Source organism: Fulvia fulva, chromosome 14 (assembly GCF_020509005.1).
Source record: "Fulvia fulva chromosome 14, complete sequence".
Classification (NCBI taxonomy): domain Eukaryota; kingdom Fungi; phylum Ascomycota; class Dothideomycetes; order Mycosphaerellales; family Mycosphaerellaceae; genus Fulvia; species Fulvia fulva.
This window is the reverse complement of record NC_063025.1, coordinates 407,147-423,741: the sequence shown is the minus strand read 5'-3', so window position 1 is coordinate 423,741 and position 16,595 is coordinate 407,147. Positions and strand designations below refer to the sequence as shown.

The 16,595-nt window shown below is 46.2% G+C and overlaps 3 protein-coding genes across 3 annotated transcripts; all 3 read left to right on the top strand.

Annotated features, from left to right (window-relative positions):
- Positions 1-758: 758 nt before the first annotated feature.
- On the top strand, positions 759-1,875 carry CLAFUR5_14654 (uncharacterized protein; the record flags this gene model as incomplete). Its single annotated transcript, XM_047913802.1, has 3 exons — positions 759-927; positions 1,092-1,162; positions 1,222-1,875. 3 exons carry the CDS (start codon positions 759-761, stop codon positions 1,873-1,875), a joined length of 894 nt encoding a protein of 297 aa, XP_047769786.1.
- Positions 1,876-2,651: 776 nt separating this feature from the next.
- On the top strand, positions 2,652-3,812 carry CLAFUR5_14653 (uncharacterized protein; the record flags this gene model as incomplete). The annotated part of the gene is made up of 1 exon (XM_047913801.1): positions 2,652-3,812. The coding sequence occupies one exon, from the start codon at positions 2,652-2,654 to the stop codon at positions 3,810-3,812; it is 1,161 nt and encodes a 386-aa protein (XP_047769778.1).
- A 4,679-nt stretch (positions 3,813-8,491) lies between these two features.
- Positions 8,492-8,951, top strand: CLAFUR5_14652 (uncharacterized protein; the record flags this gene model as incomplete). Its single annotated transcript, XM_047913800.1, has 2 exons — positions 8,492-8,569; positions 8,745-8,951. 2 exons carry the CDS (start codon positions 8,492-8,494, stop codon positions 8,949-8,951), a joined length of 285 nt encoding a protein of 94 aa, XP_047769790.1.
- Positions 8,952-16,595: the final 7,644 nt, after the last annotated feature.

Here is a 16,595-nt window from a genome sequence, read left to right as displayed (position 1 = left end):
TCAAGTGCTTCGATCTTCTTCTTCTTTATGTTTCCCTCATTGGATGCGCAGATCCTTCCTAAGCGAGGTGGTAGTTCCTATCGTCAATTTCGCTGTAATGCTGTTTTCTGAGTTTTCTGGTGCATGTTGTGTTGGTTAAGATGTTCTTGTTTAGGATGATGTCCTTGAACACGCTCGTATACTTGGCCATGTCCCCGTTCGGGATCACGTCAGCCTGGGCGTGAGCCAGTACATAATGTCGTCCCTGACCGGGCCCGTGGACATAAGGCCGAGCACGTCTATGTTGCTGATCTCGTCGGTAATGTAGGTCGAGCTGTTATAGCCGTCCGTAGTCTCGTAGGAGATTTCACTAGGCGTACGCAGTCTCGTGGGAGATTTCACTGGGCGCCGTTGTCCGAGTGATCTAAGAGCCCCTCTTGGACGCGTGACATGTTTCCGATGGCGAGCAAGATGTACACGGAGTGCGACACTTGGCCTCCAAAACATCAATGATCCATTGTGAGAACCTTAGCGAGTGTGAATCTGAGATACAGAAAAGCTACCTGAGAAAACTCTAAATACAAAGCTGAGCGCCAAGCCGGCGGTATGTTCGGATAAGAACGTCACACCATCACACGTTGACTCGGCGACTGCCTCGCGGGTAATCAATCATCCGACCAGCAGCCAGGGCAACTTCAACATCGTCAACACCATCTAAACACATGCATCTTGTCACCCTTCAATGTTCCTACCACCTGCACCGCATCCGTCGACAGAACATGACCCACTACCTCACTCTGGGCGTGTGGCACATGGCACGCCACGAGTTTGGAGTGTTGCAAGACAGCTACCGCTTCGGACGCGTCAAAGGCGACACCCGTCTGTGGAAGAGGATGGAGCAGGTCATCGCAACTTCCTACATTACACCGACTCTCCCAGGAGAGTCGCATCCTTCAGCGCAGGTGTCATACGTACAGACGATGGTGACTGCCTTCTCCAGACCGACTCTCCCAGGAGAGTCGCCTCCTCCAAGGCAGGTGTCATACGTACAGACGGTGTTGACTACCTTCTCCAGCCCGACTCTCCCAGGAGAGTCGCCTCCTTCAGCGCAGGTGTCATACGTACAGACGGTGGTGACTGCCTTCTCCAGACCGACTCTCCCAGGAGAGTCGCCTCCTTCAGGGTAGGTGTCATGATTGCAGACGATATTGACTGCCTCATCCAGACCGACTCTACAACCAGTACGGATCCACGAGCCCAAGTCCAACGCACGCAAACCATTCCAACACTCGTCCAGCTGCACACTCACCGCCGGTGCCGACGGAGACCGAATTGAAACGCACACCAAGGCAAATTACATTCACCATCACGGTTGACCTCAGTCCCGCAGCTGAACTAGAAGCACACAACCTTGACGGAGACATGGCTTCAACCGAGATAGACATTGCAGGGCTAAGACACTTTCGGCGACGCTGGCAACATGCGCGGCATACAGGCTCCGGTATCCGCGCTGTCGCTCTCCTCAATATCGACACCGATGAATGGATCCGCCTAATCGCAGCAGTCTGGAGCCTTCTACCACGATCCACGTTGTCACACATCTCACGATTCGAGCAAGATCCGTTCTGGTCTTTGCAGCTACTAGATGCCTACGGCCTCTTCGGTCCGGAAGGCTGCAACGATGTCACCTTTCTAGATTGTTTGCAGCAATGTATGCCGCAGATCTGCAACACAGCCGAGGATGCTCTTGATCTTCTTCAACAGGCGCGAAGCGCTCGATGGCGTGTCCAGGGTCAAGGCGACGTAAGGGAATGGGCGCTTGCAGACGTTTTTGCTGCCGTCCGGTTGGCTAGAGAGGCAACGATGTTGGGCAGTGCGGCAAGGACATCTTCATGAGCAGTGGGGGGATGAGTGAGGTACAGCTGTTAGGACATCGGACACACATTCAAGGGTATGGAGCGAGCGTGCGCTGAATCTGGACACCCAATGCCGGGCCTGCAGTCACGATGTCTGTCAGGAACAGAAACACGGCCTTGCTAGAAGGAGATACCGGGAATGAAGGGCACATGTACGGCTGTCAGTGCCCACCTGACTTGGACCTCTCCTTTCATTTCGGCGGCCGAGACACAATATCACGGCTACGACGATATCGGACCTGTTCAGCAGTGCAGGTCTTCGATCCGATCGACTCTACCCACATCGATAACGACTCCTTGACCTTTTTATACTGCGGTCCAAACACAACGATGCTTCTGCTAGGAAGCAGCAATCCCGGTCGAGTGGTATGAACTGGCTACATGAGTTTTGAATAAAGGTATTCACGACCTGATAGGCAGGGCATGTTATAGTATAGGCTTGGAATCACATCGCAGATCTCTCTGACACCTTTCTCCGTCTCGTACTTCCTAGATCGTATCGTTGCTCTTGTGTTGCTCTCGCAGTGTCGAAAACGTCCATTAGGAGGCGGGTGCGACTTGGAGACTATGGAGGCTGTGCTGTTGCTATGCAACTTCCGAGCAGAAACTACGAGTGCGATTTGTTCTCTCTCTCTCTCTGTCCCCTCCGCTCCTCTTGTACACGCTCAAGTCTTTTTGCTGTCTACCGACTTTCTGCTAATTGCCGCCGACCGCATCATCCACCAAGCTGCCGACCCGCACGACCCAATCGCTACAATGAGCGTCTCTAGCTCCTCATCCTCCTCCTCCTCCACGCCGATGTTCCCTCCTCTCGAGACCGACGAAGCTCGTCGTGTCTTCGAATCCGCCAACCCGAGCCCTCCGGGAGCCCTGCAGTATTTAAAGAACAACATTCCGATATGGCAGAAGTCGACCTTCGGGATCGAAGCGCGCGTGAAGTGGCTGCAGCAGCACCACTCGAAGTCTTTGGACTTTTTCAGTACTCGCGAGGAGTACAAAGCTTCGATTGATGATGTGCTGGCTTGCGTAGGACAGATCCGCAGCCGCCTAGAGTCTCGCGTTGCCTCTGTTCGGGGCAAAGAAGGCTGGACCGATTGGGACTGGCAGATTCCGAGGTCTCGTACGCCTGCTTTTTGGACGGAGTCTTTGTTAAAGAAGATGGTGTCGCTGGCTATCATCACCACCCAGCGCGAGGAAGCGCTGAATCTTGTGTCGTTGGAGGTTGCTGCTCGTCTGAAGGTTAGGGGTGCGTTGAGAGATGTTCGAGTCTCGCCTTGTGATATTGGCAAGGTCGTTGAGACCTTGAAGAAGAGATCTGCTGCTGCTGCTGCTGCTACTGTGGCCACATCGGCCTCCTCCTCGACCGTCGCTGCCTCCGCCTCCGCCTCCACCGCCACCCATGATACTAGTGGACAAAGTCCACAACAAAGTCCAAGCATCGAGCGAGGACGAGGACAAGATCTCGACCCTCTGGATGACCCTCCCATGTCCGCCGATGCTTCGAGTCTTCTGAATCCTGGCAGTGAGCCTTCTTCCTTCTCCGCCGACCTACCTGGCAACAGTCCTTCTCTAGCGAAGAGGAGAGATGGTCAGCCCCCATCTGGACACTACTCTAGTCAGCAAGCACCGTCTACTCGGCCTACCAAGAGGCAGAAGAGGCAGAGCCCTCACCATTCGCCATCCCCCTCGCCTACGCCTCCGACTCCCCCACCACCTCCACCACCATCAGGACCGCAAGCACCAAGCTGGGCTGTGGTCTTCGACCTGTTCGAGGCCCAACGTCTCTACGACGAGGCTCGTCTCGCCGCCGCCACGACCGACAACGAACGAGAGGCCGCAAGAGCCAATCTCGATGCCACTTTGACATACCAGGCTTCACTGCCCGCGCACTTCCGCGTCCGCGGCGCTCAAGTCTAACACTGACACAGACACGCTCCTAGGAGCCGGTTGTAGGTGAGCCACAACTTTTCGTCGACGACAAAAACCTTCACAGATGGACAAACTGTACAAAGCCACCCTTGCGACGTACTCGGACCGTGAAGTGGTGCAAGGGCTTAAGGCTTGTTCGGCGATGAGGAAGTTGTTGGCCTAGGGGGTTGAATACCTCCGTGCCAACTCTTGTCGTCGTCGACTTGACCGACTAGCACGAGTATAGTAGATAGCTGTGGATAGGCACACTTTGCCCTGCTACTATCCGTAGAGTTTACGTTTCCTAGAGAATTAGGCAAGTTTATTTCATTACGCCCCTGTCGAGGCCTCGTACAATAGAGCCTACTTAGCGAAATTCGTTAGAGAGCTAGTCGTATCGATTTTCTGTCCTCTATTATCTAATAACTTTCCTCTTACTAAGCTAGTTAAACTACATTTAGGTAGAAAACGGGCAAAAGCGTCGTCTTGTTTAAGATGTAGAAGTAGCGGCAAACGTATAGGATTTAGTATATTAGCCCTCGGATATTCTACTCCTAAAGCTTTAAAGTAAAGTAGAATAGTAGCTAGACTCGAGATAGAGGACCGTACGTCGGAGTCTAGTAAAATCTCTAGCAAGAGGACTTAGCTTAGTCGAGAAGGTTATATATATAATAAAGGATCGAATTCGCGTAGCTAAATATATTAATAGAGCTATTCGTATAGCGTATAATCGTAGGTTAATCTACGGAAGGCTTAAGAGGCTTATAGTTAAGCCGCTAATCTAGCGTCCGAGGGCTACAAACCTCTAGCCGATAGTATAGCGATCTCGAAAGGGCTAACGACGTTAAGTTAAGGAGAGACTTAGCCTAAGAATAGAATTGAAGGAAGCTATAGGGTTATAAGCGTAGACTATTTAGGACAGAGCGGCCGAGGCGTAGGTAAGCTACCTATTAAGGATGTGCCTAGGCTTTTTAAGAACGATAACGAGTATCGCTACGATAATAAGGACGATCTACTAGATCGCGGCGACTAGATCTCCGTCGATAGTAAGCTTATCGAAGTAGCTATAAAAGCTATTAAGGGCGTTAGTAAGCTTTCTACTTAGGATAATATCGAGTAGGAAGGGCATAATAAGAAGGCTCCCTAGCTATAGTAGAACCTTAGTAGCCTAGACCGGCTAGATAGTAGGGCGGTTACTACTATCTACCGGTATACCGTTAAGTACGGTATTATAAGAATGAATTCTTCTATCGATTTCCGCTATCGACGATATAGGACGGAGAACTATAGTATAGAGACTATAGATACTCTATAACTCGATTTTATAATTACGTAGACTATCGATTTGTACGTCTAGTAGCTTAAGTTGATTACTAATATTAGTAAAGCTACTACGAAGCTCTTCTAGGCGTCTATTAGATAAGCTCTATAGTCTAGGGTAGAAACTTTTATAAACTCGGTAACGCGCTTCGAGACCTTATCTATAGCTACGATCGTAGCTAGAACCCCTATCTATACCTATAGGAAGATACTATATAGTAATTCGAGACCGGTAACGAGGCGTAGGCCTATAGCGAGATAGCCGATAAAGCCGGTAGCTCCGTCGAGGGTAATAGGTAGTATACGTATAGTATACGGTACGGTAGGTATATTATTAAGCTCCGCGGTAAATATAACGGGTAGATAAAATATAGAGGCCTTATAGTAGAGCAACTTACTATCTTTCGCTAGAACTCTATATCTACTCGAGGTTTATAAACTATATATAGTCTCTTAGTCGGTAGTACGGGAGATATATTATACTAAGATTACGGCGGATTAGACTAGCTATCCCGACGTACGCGGAGAATAGTAGTAGTCTATACTAAAGCTATCCTTATTCTAATACTATTTCTATTCCGTATAGCCGTATCTAACATTACTAATATTATTCGTAGCCCTATAGCTTCTATCCCGCTTCGTATCTACCGGCTCTAGTAGTAAGCTATAACTAAGATAGTAATCGTATAGGTCTAGAATGTTTATAGTATATTAATAAACCTATAATCAGGTCCGTAGAGGACATTAACGCTATCGTACTATAGATAACCTACGTCTAGCTACTACTACTAGTTAAAATTACGATTCGTAGGACTAGGGGTGATCTCCGACGACGAAGGATTCTTTTTACTATCTACCTAACTAGCGAGATGTCTACTACTAACTAGGTACTATATTATATATATATCCGGACTCTAACCGATTAGAGGCGGTAGATTATAGTAGTAGTACTAATCCCTAAAGTATATAATACTAAGCCGTAGCTTAAGTAGACTTAGTAAGCGTTATAAGGACAGACTATTTCTCTTCCTAGTCTATATATCTATCTTTATATCTTAGCGTATTGTATCGGACAACGGACGACATCTATAGGATAACGATTCTAATAGGCTAATAGCGCTAAAGCGAAGTAGTTTAATAGACGTGATAAGTAGGCCATAATTGATACCCCTTAACTTCTAATAAGATACTAGGTTTTCTTCTAGATCTAATATAGGAACGTCTACTACTTACGATCGGGACGTATAAGTCTAGTCCTGTTTAAGCTTACGTATATTATATTTATAAGTACGTAAAAAGCTATCTATAGTATAGACCTTAGGTATATTATAGCGAGATATAGTATAAGTAAGGTTACGAGGAAGGAGTTGTAGTAAAGTAAGGCCCGGGAATAGGACTAGAACTAGGACTTATCTAGTTTAGATAGGTCTAGCTAGAAATCTAGGGTATAGCGCGTAGTAGATTCCCTCGTCCTACGTATATATATCTTACTACTTCTCGTCTCACTTCCTTTAAAATCATTACTAAGTCACCTATATAGGCAAATATAGTAACGTACGAATACCTGAATTATTCCTATACTAGTATCGTTGGTAGTATAAGTATAATATAGGATATCCTCTAGAGTAGCTAAGCGGATAACTACGAGTAATATTAAGAGATGTCTTAGCGTTTATATACGAAGGGTTTAATAGAAGGCGATCTACGTAACTAACTAATTTTCGATATAATGTTAAGCTATATATTATATCTAAGTTGACCTAGTAATAACAATGTAGCTAGGTACATCCTATCCCCTAGACTTCGTAATACGCCTATTAACTATTAGCGGACCGTAGGCTATATACGATGTGATAGCGTTTACCTCTTTAGATATAGGATTTATTCCGTCGATAATAGTACTGATATTCTAACTTAGTCGTATCGATCCTATCGAACACGGTAAGTTGCCGTAGCTTAAAAGCGGTAGAATAGGTAGCTAGGGATATAGTAAAAGTACTACTAGATACCTACTAGTCCCCTAACGAATTATCTTTATAGAAGTTTATAATACTAGAGTAAGCGTCCGCGAGGTTTTATATAGTATTATAACTTTATAGAATCTTGTTTACTAGATTTGGCTAAGGTTCCTTAATTAAGCTAAAGGTAGCTTACCTTAGGAGACTACCTTTATAACTATACTATTAGGGGTGTCATGGTCTCCCCACAGAGTGTACAGAAGGTGGGGACAGAAGAGCCTCAGAGTGCTCAGAAGTCGTCAAGAAGTGACAGTCCAGCTTGGTGTGTGAGCGCCAAGAATCACATGCCCCGCAACATTCGCTACGGGACCCAGCCCTCCAAATTCACCCCTCTACCAAACCTTGACAGATTCACTTCGGCTCGTGACTGTGTGACTCACGGCACTCCCGCGAGCACCCGCGACTGCGCTGGACCCTGGAAGAAGCACGTGGAAGACTCGGAACGTAGGGCAGGTTGGAATAAGGTTTTGAGCAAAGCTACTGAGCGCGGCTTCGCACGGGTTAGCCCTGTTGATGCGGGGACACGCACTCGCGAGGGTCGCGTATAAATATCTGGCCTTCCCCAGGCCTCTCTTGCTTTCTTCGTCTTTTGTTTTGTGTAGCAATCATACCATACCCTTTTGCATCTGCACTTCGCACCTGCATTCTCGCTTTCACCCTTGCATCTCACAGGCCAGGCTCTCGCCCTGACAAGGGGTGTTTATAGATAGGCTAGACTCGTTTATACTATACGAGGACGACTTAAGGTCAAAGTAGAGTGAATATAGCCTTATATATAGGACCTAACTAAGGGTTATCATTCTAAACAGAAACTCCCCTAAGTAGATAAGGACTAGGCCGCCGTACTATAAAGAGCACAATTTAGTAAGTATACTTATACTAAGGTGACTTCGAACGGCTAACACTTACTACCTACATTACTTAGGAGTTTAATTAGACGAAGCTAATGTTCCCCTCTACGTCTCGAGTAGAGTACTACGATATAATCGTAATACTAGCTAGGACCTTTTCGTAGGGGCTTCCGGTACGGACGCGCTAGCTATATAAGAGGCCGCTATCTACCTATATCTTCCTCTTCTAGCTACGAAATACATTCGGGAATGAACTTAAGATAAGGTGTACTACGACTATACGACTAGAAGGTGCCCGCCGCCGCTTACGAGGCTTAATCCTTACCGAGTTATATTCGACACTAACGAGCATTTCTACCGTAAGGTATAGATTGATATAGGGAACATCAAGTCCGCTAACGAACATTCTAGTATATCTAGATACACCTACGGCAAAAAGGTGAAGAACGTAACCCTATATCTAACGATAAAGGCGCGAAGCTATAAGTGACGTAGGACTATGTCGAAAGGTATACTAACGGATTTTGGCCCTAAAGTACACGGCGTACAAAACAAAAGTGTCTCAATCTACGACTTTGTAAGTGCCTCTTACTTGTCCCGTCCTTCCTACTCCTTTACACTCACCTAGTCCATATTCTTTCTAAGCTCCCGAGTCGGGTTGTGCTCTACCCAATCCACTAGGTACTAGGTTCTTGTCTCTTTCAAGCTACTATTATGTAGGTAAGTTCTTGAAGAATCTAACTTACGTCTAGACCAGTTTGACTTCACTTAGTTCCTCTACCGCGCTTCCGGACGGCTTGGTGGCTTCTTCTGCGTTAAGAGACCGCCTTGCCCTCTCGAGTCGCATTATCTACTTTAGGAGGGTCATCTCCTACGGGTACAACGTCTGTCCTGAATGCATCGTGTTCTTCGAGCGTATCGATCTCCTCGAGCGTAGCACCGGCTACTACACACCCTAGCGTTATAGCTTTCGCGCTGAAGTGTCGGGAGGCACAAAGATCACAGATGTATATTCTCGCGCAGGCATATATACCAGCCTGCCTTATTTAGCGTGGAACGATGTCAAAGAACTCGCCGGTCTATCTTGCAAAAGAGATATTATAGAGCGAATAGCAGTCGTGATGATACTGGTTGTCTTAATCTGCGCACTCGTGTTCAGAAATGCGGATAAATCTGTCAACCAGTTCTCTTATGTCCAATTGGCATCGTCAGGGAAAGCTGCTAGCGCCTAAATGACTCTAGCAAGAGACCTTGAGTGTGCTAGTGAATGCTACTTTCTAGAGTTTAGCAATCAAGGCAAGTGGGCAATGACACAGCGGCCAACTCTGCCTACAACTCTAGGCTCGCCTCTCACTTACGCTTCAAGTCGTCGTGAACTGAGCAAGCAAAGCTTATTCGTGGAGCAAGAAGATGCTTGCTACACCTTGGTCTTCCGATTATAACATATATTAGCCCGCTTTAGCAATATATTGCTTTGTAACGATCGAACAACCTGGGATCAAGGCACATATAGGCAATGATCTGCTCAAACACCTATAGCGTGCCTAGAGCGACAGAGCGTGCTATCCCTCAATAACAGCAAGTGCCGGGAGACAAAGTAAGCAGGGCTGAGCATTTGTGATCTACGAACAGGTGAGTACTATTTTTTAAAAGTCTAGGCCTCTCATTTACCCAAACTGATTTGATTGAGACTACAGGGCCATCAGCCGGTTGGAGCAACATCTAAGATGCCAACGGGGCTGGCCTATGCTACACGATCTCCAAAAGGCACTACATTTTGATGACTGTGCTACAAAAACGCCTGTGGACCTGGTTCTCGGATCCCAGTATCTGACAAATGAGCTCTCCTCTGTGTCAATCCAATTTGAGCCGCCGACGAACGCTTCTATCAATGCTTCGTTTCTTTCCCAGATATTTTAGCGGTCGCCGCATTCTTGTCGTCCCCCATGCCTCCTTCAACTACCCACATACACATCGTAGAGGGCCGCCACCTCATCTTGGCCATATAGCAACACGATAGCGGTGGCCGGCAGGCTAGGTGCCCACTATCAGTTGTAGATTGATGGTTGATATTGTTGTAGGTCGCTAGGTGTCTAATAGTAGAGATGCAACCCTAGTCCGTAGCCACACGTGACTACATACGCTAGTGCACGGGCATTCACTTCAACATCCCCCTTGCGCGTCATTCCATTGTATGCTGTCTCGTGTATAGTGACGCTGGTGCTTTCGTCCGGCTATTAGTGTGACGCAAGGCAGTCCCCCTACTTATTCACTCGTAGTCCCCCTACTTATCTACCTTTAATAGCGTTGCGAGTATATAACACTATCGACCCCCCCCCCTTGCTCGCTACGCTCTACGTAGGTACGAGACCAATAGTCTTTCTGAACTGTTCGAAGGCTCGCTTAGCTAGTGGCTTAGTAAGCCTATTAGTAACCTACTCCTTAGTACTAATATATCGCATTTCGACTATACTGTCTTCAACTTTTTCGCGGACGTAGTACTATTAAATATTAATATGCTTACTACGTCTATAGTAGACTAGACTCTTAGCTATTACGATAGTACCCTAGTTATTACCGTATATAACCGTAGCTATAAGCTATTCTTTACTAAGTTCCTTAATTAGTACGCGTAGCTATATAGCCTCTTTTATAGCCTAAGTCTAACCTATATACTCTACTTTATAGGTAGATAGCGCTACCGTCGCTTATTGCTTACTAGACTAGCTTACGACTACTAATCCGATATTAAAAGCGTAACCCGCTATAGAGCGGCGTGAGTCTATATTACTAGCCTAATCGGAGTCGGTATAACTAGCGAGGTACGTAAAGTTACCGTATATTAGCTTATAGTTAATAGTACCGCGAAGGTAGCGAAAAATCCCTTTAACTACCCTCTAATAGGTCTCGTTAGGATTAGAGGAATAGCGACTAACTACTAATATAGTATATACTATATTAGGCCTAGTACTAAGTATAGTATATATTAGTAAGCCTACTACTTACTAATACTATAGCTTAAACTTAGCTATAGCGACGTAGCCGCCTTCCGTCTTACGGAGTCTTATATTACTATCTATTAGAGTATAGTTAGGCTTAGAGTCCTATATAAATAAATAAATATATTTATAATGCCTATCTAGCTCCTAAAAGGTCTACGAGGCCGGGGGCTATTAAGGAAGAGAGAGGGGATAAACCGTCGTACGGGGAAAACCCCTCTTTAGGTATTAGTAGGTTCTCTCTATTACTTATTAGTCAATCTGTCGTACTAGAAGCGTTAAGTACTAGGTAGTTAGCCGCCCTAGAGTACTAATCTACCCGGTACCTAGGAACGAGTATTAGTAGCTAGCCGACTATCGAGTAGACGATAGGTCGACTATTAGTAGAGGCGGGTCGTCTATTAAGTAGGAGATAGGTCGACCGTCGAGCGGAAAACGAGCTAGCTATCGAGTAGACGACGAGTCGACCCTTCCGCGCTCCTATACTCTATTAGTACTCCTGTCGCTACTCCTCCTATACTCGGGGTCGCTATAGGCTACGGTCTACCCGCCTACGTAGTCGTCGATACTACTAGAGTTCTACTATATCTATAGGTAGAGCGCCTTCGAAGGCTTCCTAGAGCTCTTCCTCCTAGACTATCTCCCCTATCCTTACTACTATCTTACCCGCTATCTAGAACTACTATAGTAGGCCGGTCCGTATTACTATTCGTAACGCTACTCGTATCTTACGCGCTATACCTATTATATATTAGAAGTCTATAGCCCTAGTCTCGAGGCGTATTACCTACCGGGCTTCTATAAAGCGTAGGGAGAATAATACGACGTATTTTAGCGTCTAGATACGTCTATATTCGTATAGGCTACTATCTACTCCTAGTACCTTTCGGCGATATAGATAGTCCTTAAACCTAATTTATTCCGAGCGGAGTAGTATCGCGACTAATACCTATAGGCATGCCTAAGGAAGGTTACCGGGGTATATAAGTCGATACTAACGAGGATACTTAAGTACGAGACCGCTATACCGCCGATCGACCTATATATCTAGGGACTACGGACCTCCTACTTAGACAAGTCGGTATAGTACCTAGTATAGAAGGTTATCGCTAGTATAGTCGTAAGGGCCCGCGAATTAGTACTAGCGTATAAGGGCATTCGACCCGGAAACGAGCCGAACTACCGGGTAAGAGACGAATAGCTAGTAATATAATAGGAAGGTAAGAAAACGTTTATAGAGTAACTATAGAAAGAGAGGTAGAACAACTAGGTTATAGGGCATAGTAGACGCCCTTAGCTAGCGGGACAACCTAAGGAATAGTTAGCTACGAAATCCGCGGTTAAGTACCCCCCGAAGCTTATCTACTACCGCCTTACGAGGGTATAGAGTAGTATAGTAACCTAACTACGAAGCGAACATATCGGCCTCTAGGGGTACCTATTATAGAGGAAGGTTCTAGGATACACGAATACTAGCTACCCCTACGGCTATTACTCCTAGAACGTACGGTACGTACTCCTCGTCTGTCCGAGGTAGTCGCTAGGAAGGGGGGAGTAGATAGTAAAGGCGAGGAACCGGACGATTAGGGCACTTCTTAATAACGCTAAGGACGTACGGCGTATTACGAACTAGATACTAGAGAAGGGCTAGCTAGAATAGTACCGCCTAGTAGGAGTAGTATAGGAAGAGAGGACACGACGTAGCGCGACGAGACCGGCTAGGAGCGGGGGCTAACGGGGTAGTGATATAGACTACGTACGTTTAGAGGGAAAGCTAAACTAGATAAGGAGTAGTTAGGGGCGGGAAGGGTTTTTACCTATTCGGGTTTCCCTTTATATATAACAATAGATATATACCTATATAGGCCGGATAGGGTCCTAGAATAGGGGAATAACAAATCTATCTATCTATCTATTACCTATAGGCGGGTAAGGGCTCGGAAGAGTATAACTCTATCTCGGCTAATAGGTCCTATCTTCGCCGCTACCTCGTCTTCTTGTCGGTATACTCGTCGCTATAGTAGTTACCCGATTCGGGTGCCTTTCGCCTTTCTCCTAGCGCTCGTTCTAGATTCCCTATATATATCTACGGAAGAGCTAAGATACTTACTCCGATTAATATTCTACTAGGGGATACGTTTTAGTCCTTAATCGATAGCCCTTATTAAGACGAGCAATCTACTTAAGTAGTAGCGACCCGCCTACGCTAGCGGCGGCGTAATCGTAATATAGAAAACCCTAAAACCGAGGTCCCTTTCCCCTAAAGGCAGACCCTAGAATTACGGAGTTACGGAGGATAACTACCTAATTAGGAAGCGCGACCCCGAATAATAGCGAAGGATAGTAACTAACGAGAGCTATAGCCTTACGAACATTCTATACTAAGAGTTAAACCGGGGAATAAACTAAGAAAAAACCTAGGACATAAGCTAAGGCCTACTATCTAGAAAGTAGAGGCTAACGACAAACAATATAGCGTAGACGACCCTATATACGGAGGCGGAAAACTTACTAGGGGATAACGAACACCTAGCCCGGGTATATAAGAACACTATAGTATAGCTACTAGGAGCGCTAAAAGCGCTATTATACTAAATCCCGAAGACAATCTAATAAGTAATATAGAAGGTAGCCTAGAAACTAACTATATAGATAGATAGATTTGTTATTCCCCTGTTCTAGGACCCTATCCGGCCTATATAGGTATATATCTATTATTATATATAAAGGGAAACCCGAATAGGTGAAAACCCTTCCCGCCCCCGACTACTCCTTATCTAGTTTAGCTTTCCCTCTGAACGTACGTAGTCTATGTTACTACCCCGTTAGCCCCCGCTCGTAGCCGGTCTCGTCGCGCTACGTCGTGTCCTCTCTTCCTATACTACTCCTACTAGGCGGTACTATTCTAGCTAGCCCTTCTCTAGTATCTAGTTCGTAATACGCCGTAGGTCCTTAGCGTTATTAAGAAGTAGCCTAATCGTCCGGTTCCTCGCCTTTACTATCTACTCCCCCCTTCCTAGCGACCACCTCGGATAGACGAGGAGTACGTACCGTACGTTCTAGGAGCGATAGCCGTAGGGGTAGCTAGTATTCGTATATCCTAGAACCTTCCTCTATAATAGGTACCCCTAGAGGCCGATGTGTTCGCTTCGTAGTTAGGTTACTATACTACTCTATGCCCTCGTAAGGCGGTAGTAGATAAGCTTCGGGGGGTGCTTAACCGCGGATTTTGTAGCTAACTATTCCTTAGGTTGTCCCGCTAGCTAAGGGCGTCTACTATACCCTACAACCTAGTTGTTCTACCTCTCTTTCTATAGTTACTCTATAAACGATTTCTTACCTTCCTATTATATTACTAGCTATTCGTCCCTTACCCGGTAGTTCGGCTCGTTTCCGGGTCGAATGCCCCTATACGCTAGTACTAATTCGCGGGCCCTTACGACTATACTAGCGATGACCTTCTATACTAGGTACTATGCCGACTTGCCTAAGTAGGAGGTCTATAGTCCCTAGATATATAGGTCGATCGGCGGTATAGCGGTCTCGTACTTAAGTATCCTCGTTAGTATCGACTTTTATGCCCCGGTAACCTTCCTTAGGCATTAGTTTTAGATCTTCGCTAGCGGCGCGACGAGTCCCTTCGATAGGTAGGCCCTCTCGCCTAAGGACTACACTTGGCTACTATAGGTAAGGACTAGCCGTATAATAGCCGTATATAGAAGTCGTAACTACCGGAAGTCCGCCCCCTATATAGACGTAGTAAGCCTCTAGTATAATGCTATATTCTGTTTAGCTTTCCGTAATATTACCTATACGTGCTTCCTCTACCGTAGCGCCGGGTCTACCTATAGTCCGAGGATCCTAAGCTAATTTACCGGGTTAGTCGTATACCCCTATATCTAGATAGAAGCTTAGATATTATAGAACCGTAGCCGGCGCGTAAAGTGTATTAGATTGCACTTTTCTAGGGTAAACCGAGCCCCGTGCCTCCTAGCCTAGTCCTCGTAGATCTTGTACTTCTCTTCTAGTAGCCTATAGTTCTCCTTAGTCGAGGAAGACTACGCTAGGATGTTTATGTCGTCTACGAAGCCGCTCGTAGCGGTGTTCTAGGATTCTAGGGCTAGGAGTAGCGTCGCTATAAAGAAGAGGAACAGAATAGGTACTAGCGTTAAGCCTTACGGGATTCTAGTATAGACTGCTTAAAATAGGCTTCTATACTAGCCGACTAGGATCGACGTACTACGGTTTTAGAGGTAGGACCGTACGAAGTTAACAAGCTACTTAGGGAGTCCCTTCTACCTTAGGATATAGAGTAGCCGCGGGTATAACACGTAGTCGAAGGCTCCCGATATGTCTAGGCTAAGTAAGGATACTACCTTGTCCCTATTCTTATACTAGATAGCCTTTACCTAAGAGGTAATAAGTTCTATCGCGGATAGCGTCGATCGCTATAGGCGCGTACCTATCTAGGTGTCCGGGAGTAGGGAGTGTTCCTCTACCGCCTCGGAGAGTCTCGTTATAACTAGCTTCTTAAGCGCCTTCCTAAGAGTATTAAGGAGCGCAATTAGGCGGTACGACTTTACCTACGTATAGTCTTCCTTCTACGGCTTACGTAGGACTACTGTCGTCGATTGTTTCAAAGCTATTAGGTAGTACCCGGTCTGTAGGTAGGCGTTAAAGATCGCTATAACTACTAGGGCTAGTTGATCTCTATACTTCTTTAGTAGCTCGTTTAGGATCCTATCCGGCCCCGGGGCTTTCTTCGCCGGTAACTTCCTTAGTATAGCGGCAACTTCTCCCTCGGACACCTCCTATTAGACCGCGATACTAGGGGCTAGGGGAGTAGAGCTGTTTATATTACTTAGATTAGCCTCGACTAGGGGCGGGAAGAACTTACTAGCTAGTAGACGCGCCTTAGCCTCGGGGTCGCTAACCGGGCTACTAGGCGATTGTAGCGCTAGGATAGAGAAGGAGGGGCCCTATATAGGGTCCTGTCGGGCCTATTTCGCTAGCTTCTACATCCTCTCTAGCTTGCCGGCGATTTCTTCTACTATAGCCCTCTAGCCGACTACTTTCTCCCTTCGTATTATAGCTTTCTTCTATTAGTATGCCTCCCTATATACGTTCTAGGCCTCCTCGCTATAGCTGCTCGTCTATACCCGGCGGGCTCTCCTTACTTCTCTTACTACCGTAGTACACTCCGGCGTCTAGTATAGTTTAGACTATATCGTTAGTTAGGTAAGCGGAACGTAAAGTAAGGTCGCTATTCTTATTTCGTCTATTAACCCCTAGACTACTTCGTCTATCTCGTCTTTACTATTGTATTGCTACTACGCGATCTAGACTAGCCTCTTAGAGTTATCGAGGTACGCCTAGATATTAGCCTAGTAGGCCTTTCCCTAGTTTAGCTTAGGGGTTCTCGCTAGTATACGTTATATCTATATCGTAATAGAGGTCCTAACTAGTATATAGTCTAACGACGCCTCGAGTTTATATTCGATCCTATAGTAGGTTACCGTATAGTAGTAGCTATCTAAGATCTAGGAGAGGTCGATCGTGCCTTAGAGTCCCTCTCTCTTCTAGGTGCCTAGGTCCTTCGGGGTA